We start from the raw sequence: 8891 nt of genomic DNA, 5'->3' as shown, positions 1-8891 counted from the left end.
CATCTATTTCTGCTTATCAAATCCCAGATCAAATGTTTCTTCTTTCATGGAGTCATTTCTGATGATCAACCTAGGTATCGTTTCTGCCTCTTTTGATCTTTCACAGTCAGTGATATCACTCTTATGGAGCTTATCATGTTCTCCCTCATCCTATAGTTTTTTCTGTCTTTTCTCTTTATGGAAAGAATCATGTACAACCCAATTTTACATCCCCCACAGTATTTGGCATGGTGATAAATAACTATATTAGCTAGTAGAATGTGAATACAGAAGGGTATTTAATAGAATGCAAGTTGCTAATGATAAAACAGAAAGATGAATAAAAAATAGGAAGAGTCAGTATCAGGACTTATGCTCAGCAATAAACAAATTTCACCAATGGAGTTTGGTGTTCATTATTAATGCATTTCACTATAAAGAAGGGACATCGTTATTTCAGTTCTATGGAGTCACTGAAGTAGAGAGAAATCTTTGCATTTGTGCTCTCCAGGAAATATTCATGAGATCTTTGAGTCAAGGAAAAAGCACAGGGTAAGGTTTTTGGGGAAAAATACTTCAGTTTCACAGAACATGATATGTGAAACATAGATTTGACACAGCTTTAAACCAATTCAAGGGCCATTTCAAAAGTGAGTAATTACCCAAATGGGGCCCCTCTCCCTTAGGACACTACTTTCATAAGTTAGAGTTGCCTGGTTTCTGAAATTAGGAAATCAATACAGTGACTATGATTTTGGTTGGATACACCCATTTCATGTACTTGTACTTGTACATGTACTTGTTCCTAAAAATTCCCCAAAGGGAAATACTTTGGATTTTAGAAAGACAACAGAGAGAGATTTACAGAAAGATTGAAAAGCTAAGTCACATATACTGAAAACTACAAAACATTGTTGGAAGAAATTAAAAAAGATCTAATTAAATGGGAAGACATTTGTTCATGGATTGGAAGATTTAATATTGTTAAAACAGCAATACTCCCCAAAGTTACTGATTCAATGCACTCTCTATCAAAAAATCCCAACTACCATTTGTTTCAGAAGTGGGAAAGCTAATATAAAATTCATATGGAATTGCAAGAGATCCTGAATAGCCAAAAATTCTTGAAACAGAGAAGCAAATTTGGAGGACTCACACTTCCCATTTTCATAATTGCTACACAGCTTAAAATACCAAAAGAGTGTTGTACTGGATAGAATAAGGATAGATCTATGGAGCAATGGAATAGACTTGAAAGTCCAGAAATAAATCCATGTATCTATGGTCAATTAATTTTCAACAAGTATGGCAAGAATGTTTATTGGGAAAAGAATAATCTCTTCAACAAATTGTGCTGGGACAACTGGATATCCACATGCAAATGAATTAAGTCAAACCCTTATCTTACACCATATGCAAAACTTAACACGAAATGAATTAAAGACCTAAATTTAAGAGCTAAGCTCATAAAATTCTTAGAAGAAAACATAGGGGTAAATACTCATGATCTTGGATTTGGCTATGGCTTCTTATATATGACACCAAAAGCATGTGACAAAAGAAAAAAATGAGATAAATTGGACATCATTAAAATAAAAAAAGTATTGTTACTCAGGAAAGTGAAAAGACAACATGCAGAATGGGAGAAAATATTTGCAATAACATATCTGATAAAGGCCTAGTATACAGGATATATAAAGAACTCTTACCACTCAAGAACAAGAAGACAAAAGACCCAATTTAAAAAAATGGGCAAAGGACTTGAATAGATATTTACCCAAAGAAGATTTACAAATGGCCAACAAGCACACACACAAAAAACCCGTCAACGTCATTAGTCATTCGGAAAATGCCAATCAAAGCCACAATGATATATCACATATACTAGGATGACTATAATCCAAAAAATGGGAAATAAAAAGTGCTGTTCTGGCACAGCTGAAGCAAAAGAAATGGAAATCTCTTTGCAGCGCTTTTGGAGCAGCTGCCTTCGCTGAGGAAGAGGCGGTGTCTTTGAGGAAACCGGAAGCCCGTGGTGATCCCTGGCAACCCTGTTTGTTTTCGGTCCTTTTCCAGATACTGGGGAATCGAAACTCAGGGGCCCTGGGGGCAGCCCTACGTAACCTGGCTTCGGGCTGTCATGGATGAACTGGTAGAAGATGATATCTGCATTGTGAATCATGAAAAGACCATAGGAGAGATACAGTGACTCCAGTTTCAATATAGTCAGGAGATGAGTCTGTTGCTTCACATTTTGCCCTTGTCACTGCATATGAAGACGTAAAGAAACGACTTAAGGATTCAGAAAAAAAGAACTCTTTCTTAAAAAAAAGAATAAGATTTTTGGAAGAAAAGCTTATAGGAGCTCAGTCAGATGAAGAAACAAGTTCTGTGGGATGAAAAGTAAATAAGGCCTATCATGCATATCAAGAGGTCTGCATTGATAGAGATAATTTGAAGAGCAAATTGGATAAAATGAATAAAGACAACTCTGAATCTTTGAAAGCATTGAACGAACAGCTACAATCTAAAGAAGCAGAACTCCTCCAGCTAAGGACAGAAGTGGAAACTCAACAGGTGATGAGGAATTTAAATCCCCCTTCATCTAACGGGGAGGTGGAAAAGTTGAGCTGTGACTTGAAGATCCATGGATTGCAACAAGAGCTGAAACTGATAAGGAAAGAATGTAATGATCTCAAAATAGAGCTACAAAAATCCAAACAAATGATCTGTCTCAGGAAGACAATCTGAAGAGCAGAGATCTCCAAAGACTAAACATTTCAAGTGATAACATACAACAGGCATACTGGGAACTGAAGAGAGAAATGTCTAATTTACATCTGGTGACCCAAGTACAAGCTGGACTACTAAGAAAACTGAAAACTCCAACTGCAATCAAGAAAGCCTGTGTCTCTCAGTAGGATGTGTTGAAGACCTTGGAAAAGATAACACAAAACTGCACTTGACGAATTTTACTGCAACATGTAAAAGACATACCTCTGTGTCACCGAATGGCAAAGCTCTTTGTCATACCACATCTTCCCCTTTACCAGGAGACATAAAAATTTTATCTGAGAAACCAGTTCTTCAATCGTGGACAGATAATGAGCGATCCATTTCTAATGATGGTGCAAACTTTCAGGAACACAACTCTTATGGCAGAAATTCCCTGGAAGATAATTCTTGGGTATTCCCAAGCCCTCCTAAATCAAGTGAGACTGCATTTGGGGAAACTAGAAGTAAAACTTTGCCTTTACCCAACTTGCCACCACTGCATTACTTGGATCAACATAATCAAAACTGTCTTTATAAGAATTAATTCTGAAGAGATTCATGAGTTGGTCATGAGGATGCTGTATCTCCTTCAGTGGTTCCACCAAGAAATTATTTAGCAAACTGAAAGTGGATTTTGATTAAAGTTTGCAGTTCTTCAGTATCTACATTTGCACATACTGTACCATAATATGTAGCTGATTTTCCTGTACAAAAGAGGAGCGCCTTCCAGCTCCATATTCTGGCTAAGAATCAGATATATGCTAATAATTAAAACAACACTTAAGGTGTTTTAAAAAGACAGTTCTACGTTTAATAACAATCGTGAATTTCCGCCTTTCAGATAAAAAATGGAATTGCAAGATTTTAGACGTGGTTTTACAAAGCATATGAAAATGCCTAAATATTTCCATTCATAAAGATAAAAAAGGAGGCCATTAATATAGGATTAAAACCATATAAGTTGCTTCAAATTCCAGAAAGGGGCAAATGCACTGTGAATAGGTTATATTTCTGTTGACCTTATGGTGCTTAAAGATATGAAAAATACTACACAGTATTGGTTACCCCATCTCTATATGCTCTTGTTTCAAAGTTTCAGATTTAAAATCACTCTTTAATCACAATATTGTTGGTTATTAAAAATTTAGATTAGCAATTTGAACTCCAAGGCTTGAGATAACCTGATCATTGATGCCAACTTTGTCTCAGTATATCCCTCAAATCCTAATTGGCGAAAAAAAGATGAAATAATTGTAAATGTGTGAACAAACTATTATAATCCTATATCTCATCCAATTAGAAGTAGAAAGAGTGTCACAAAGGTTTCAATCTAATCTGTCCCTTCAGTTGTCCTTACTGAAAATCTAAATGTATGTATATAAAACTGTATATAGTAATTGTCCTCAAAGGAACTAAACTAGCTGCTTATTATGTAGAGCAGCTTATAAACTGTTAGGCTTTGTTTTGAAAGGTAATATTTTACTCATGGATAAAGTTATTTTTAATTCATTGAATTAAGAATTTTAATTTAGGAACTAAATTTTGTGCTGAATTGAAATGTCCCAAAAGTCTTTCATTCTAAATGGCCTATCATTTAAATATAAGTAAAGAAATAACAAAGATGACTTCACGTGGAAATTCTTGGGGAAGCCTAAATGCTTTCAGGGTGGAAGTATTAAGAATATCAGTATAAGATGTACTACTTAGTTCATACACCTGTTGCCTGGGGATGAAGTGTTTCAAGTAGGACAATTTTATCCTTTTTGATAGACAGTTTCTGAACTGAACTCAGAAGAATATTTCAAATCTCTTCTATATTACAGAATAGCATACATACATAAACAATGTTTACCATTCAGATATTTTTGTCTTTATGTTATCTTACTTACTCAAGCTAGTCTGTGATTAATGGGATTGGTGTCAGATGCTGGAATTTATTCTGACCAATGAACACAGCTGACTCAAGGGAATACAATCTCATGCAAAGTAATAGAACAAAATCCATTATGCATAAAACAAATAGAAGACTCGAGGCTTTAGCTGAAGGATGCAACTACCTGTGTAATAACAGCAGCAGAAACTATTTCTCATGTGGCTGCATAGGCTGTATATTGTATCTAATCTCGAATGTAGCTTATTGATTTGCCTTTTTTAAAACCAAGGTTGGATATTTTCCTTTGTAGAGAAAATAAGACTTATGAGATAATGGCTTGATTAATGTTTTCAACAATATAAAGAAACTTTAATTAAAATAAAAAAAAGTGTTGGTGAGGATGTGGAGAAATTTGAACCCTCATACATTGCTGGTGGGAATGCAAAATGGTATAGCTGCTATGGAAACCAACTTAGCATCTCCTCAATAAGTTTAACATGTAATAATACCATATGACCCAGCAATCCCACTCCTGGGTATATACTGCAAAGAACTGAAAACAGATGTTTAAACAAAAACTCATACACAAATGTTCTTGGCAGCACTATTCACAATAGCCAAAAGGTGAAAATAGCCAAAATGTCCATCAACAGATGAATGGATAAACAAAATGTGATATATAAATATGATGGAATACTGCAGCAGTGTAAGAAGGAATGAGGTCCTGAAACACATGACAACATGGATGATACTTGAAGACATAAAATGCTGAGTGAAATAAGTCAGACACAAAAGGAGAGATATTGTATGTTACCACTAATGTGAACTCCTTGAACAATGTAAAATCAGTGTCTTATAATGTAGAATATAGGGAAACTAAAGATAGACAGAAGCTAGTGAAGGGGTAATGATAACCTAATATGTACAGACATGCTAATGAGAGTGAACTTAAAGGTATGGGAATGGACTGGGGTGATGATTATTCATTAATGGGATTATAAGTATCAGTGCCGCATTGATGGCAAACATTATTGAAAGGGGTTGTTTAAAGGTACATATCCCAAAAGTGCTTGCATGATCTACTTCTAAGATATGACACTGGTACAAAGAGTAACAACAGAATGGTATATGGGAAAAACTACATATTGCATATTATAGACTATATTTAATAGGAATATTTACCAGCACCACACTAATACTAGGGATAAGTTACTAGGGTCTAATAAGAGCTTTGGGGTGGTTAGGGTTATGATAATTGCTTAAAATTTGAGAGCGATGATTATACAACTAAGTGAAGATAATTTGAGACATTGATTGCTTATCTTGGACAGAATATATGTAATGTGAACTTAGAAACCCCCTACTTAATAAGTCAAGCCCTCAATCTTGAGGCTTGCTCTAGTGAAACTTATGGCTGTAAAGGGGAGGCTAAGCTTACCTATAATTACACCTAGAAGTCACCACAGAGAACCTCTTTTGTTGCTCAGATGTGGCCTTTCTCTCTCTAGGCCCAATTCTTCAAATAAGTTCATTATCCTCCGCCCTACATGGGACATGACTCCCAGAGGAGTGAATCTCCCTGGCAATGTGGGACATGACTCCTAGGAATGAGCCTGGCCTTGGCATCAAGTGATTGAGGATGCCTTTTTAACCAAAAGGGGGAAAAGAAAGAGTAAAATAAGGTTTCAGTGGCTAAGAGATTTCAAATAGAGTTGAGAGGCTATCCTGGAGGTTACTCTCTTGCAAGCTCCAGCTAGATATTCCAAATGCCCACAGTATGCCAAGCCCTAATCAACAGTAGTCCCAAAATACCTAGATCCCTATTTGAGATTCTTTAAAAGTTTCACTCACTAAGTTTACTTTATAGAAACTTAAATCCCCAGACTGTTCCTATGCCAGATGAGTCCAAAAACTCAGAGACACTAACCTTTCCAAGAACATCAACCAGTTGCATCCCCCTTCTCCAGAATGTTGACACCCATTTTCAATATGAACAAGTTATGGTAGTTACTGCCCATATATCCCTGAAGATTGAGAGTGATCAAATGAGAGAGGCATAGCAACAGACAAGATAGGATTTAACAAAGGATTATGAATACTGAAGTTTTACATAAATACTTTTTTTTTTAGTTTCTAGGGAACTAGAATAGCTAGAAGGAAATACCTGACATAGTGGAACTGTAATATATAACATGCTCCGGAATTTGTTCTTTAGCTACTTGTTAAATTATACTTTGAAAGTTACCACATTTCTGTATATATTGTTATATTTCACAATAAGGAAACAATTGAAATTGTGGAACAGTAACCCATAACATTCTTTGAAATTTGTTCTGTAACTGCTCATTAAATCATACTTTGGAAATTGTCACCTTTCTGTATATACGCTATACTTCACAATAAGGAAATAACTGAAATGGTGGAACTCTAACCCATAACATTCTCTGAAATTTGCTCTCTAACTACATGTTAAATTGTACTTTGAAAGTCATCACTTTTCTGTATATATATTTCACAATTTAAAAATGTTAAAAAAAGAAAAGAAAAACAGGACTGGAGCTTCAATCTCTAGGTCCCAGGCTAATGGCGCCATCAGATGCCTGCCCTGCCTTTTCCCCACACTCATTGCCAATTTCAGATTGTGTCCACTGGCTGAGTGAGTTTCCTGAGCTGGAGAATGAATGGCCTCTACATGAGGAAACTGGCTCATCTAGCTTCTGATAAACATGGCCTAGAGTTTTACCTCTTTAAACAGACAAGCATTACAGATATCATGCACCTCTCCAGGAATATAACAATCACATAACATGCAATAATTTCTTACTGCTTCATTCCTGGTAGGCAATTTTTTTTAGTGTCAGACCCCAGAAGAATTACATCACCATAGCAAACAACATTTTGAGGACCATTCATGCTGGAAAGACATTTGGTCTGTAGCCTTTAGATGGTGCTTATGTTATACTATAACACAGAGTCTGCAAAATACTCTTTCTACTCAGAATGGGGTAAGGAAAACCGAAATAAATAGAAAGCTATTCCATGTTCATGGTTTGGAAGACTTAATATTGTTAAGACGTCAATACTGCCTAAGGCGATCTATAAATTCAATGCAATTCCTATCAAAATTCTAGCAGCCTTTTTTGCAGAACTGGAAAAGCTGATCCTCAAATTCATTTGGAATTGCAAGGGACCCCAAATAGCCAAAGCCATCCTGAAAAAGAAGAACAAAGTTGTAGGACTCATACTTTCTGATCAAAACTTATGTGAAAGCTACAGTAATTAAAACAATGTGGTACTGGCATAAAGGCAGACATATAGACCAATGGAATAGAATTGAGAGTCCAAAGTTTAATCCACACATCAATGGCCAGTTGATTTTTGACAAATGCACAAACTGTTGAATGGGGAAAGAATAGTCTCTTTAACAAATGGTGTTAGGACAATTGGCAAACCACACACCAAAGAATGAATGTGGACCTTTACCTCCCACCATATAAAAAATTTAATCCAAAATGGATCAATGACCTAAACATAAGAGCTAATACTATAAAACTTTTACAGTAAAACATAGGGAAATATCTACAGGACCTTGTAGTAGGCAATGGATTTTTAGATGTTACATCAAAAGCACAAGCAACAACAACAAAAATTAGATAGAATGGACTTCACCAAAATTAAAAACTTCTGTGAATCAAAGGCCATTATCAAGAAAGTGAATAGACAACCTACAAATGGGAGAAAATATATGGAAACCATACATCAGATGAGGGTTTACTATCCAGAATATATAAAAATACTCCTACAACTTAAGAACAAAAAGACAAACAACCCTATTAAAAAAATGGGCCAAGGATTTGAATAGACATTTCTTCAAGGAAGATATTCAAATGGCCAATAAGTTTAAGATGTTCAATATCATAAGCTTTTAGAGAAACACAAATTAAAACTACAAAGAGATATTGCTTCACACCCACTAGGATGGCTATTATTTTTAAAAATCTGAAAATAAGTGTTGGAAAGGACGTGGAGAAATAGGAACTCTCGTACATTGTTGGTGACAATGTAAAGTGGTGCAGACACTGTGGTTAACAGTTTGGTGGTTCTTCAGAAAATTAAACATAGAATTACCATACGACCCAGCAATTCCACTCTTAGGTATTTATATAACCAAAACAATTTAAAGCAAGGACTTGGCTAGATATTTGTGCACTGATGTAATTGCAGCATAAGCAACAATAGCCCAAAGGTGGAAGCAACCCAAGTG

General features: G+C 35.5%; 1 protein-coding gene across 1 annotated transcript; it reads left to right on the top strand.

The window, feature by feature from the left end:
• Positions 1 to 2195: 2195 nt before the first annotated feature.
• On the top strand, positions 2196 to 3298 carry LOC119523582 (5-azacytidine-induced protein 2-like). Its single transcript, XM_037822392.1, is given in 3 exon segments — positions 2196 to 2701; positions 2704 to 2891; positions 2894 to 3298. Coding segments are annotated over 3 exon segments (840 nt in total). The 5' UTR covers positions 2196 to 2454.
• The last annotated feature ends 5593 nt before the right edge of the window (positions 3299 to 8891 follow it).

This window comes from Choloepus didactylus, chromosome X (genome assembly GCF_015220235.1).
Source record: "Choloepus didactylus isolate mChoDid1 chromosome X, mChoDid1.pri, whole genome shotgun sequence".
Classification (NCBI taxonomy): domain Eukaryota; kingdom Metazoa; phylum Chordata; class Mammalia; order Pilosa; family Megalonychidae; genus Choloepus; species Choloepus didactylus.
The sequence above is the reverse complement of the archived record's forward strand: the minus strand, read 5'-3'. Positions and strand labels throughout refer to the sequence as shown.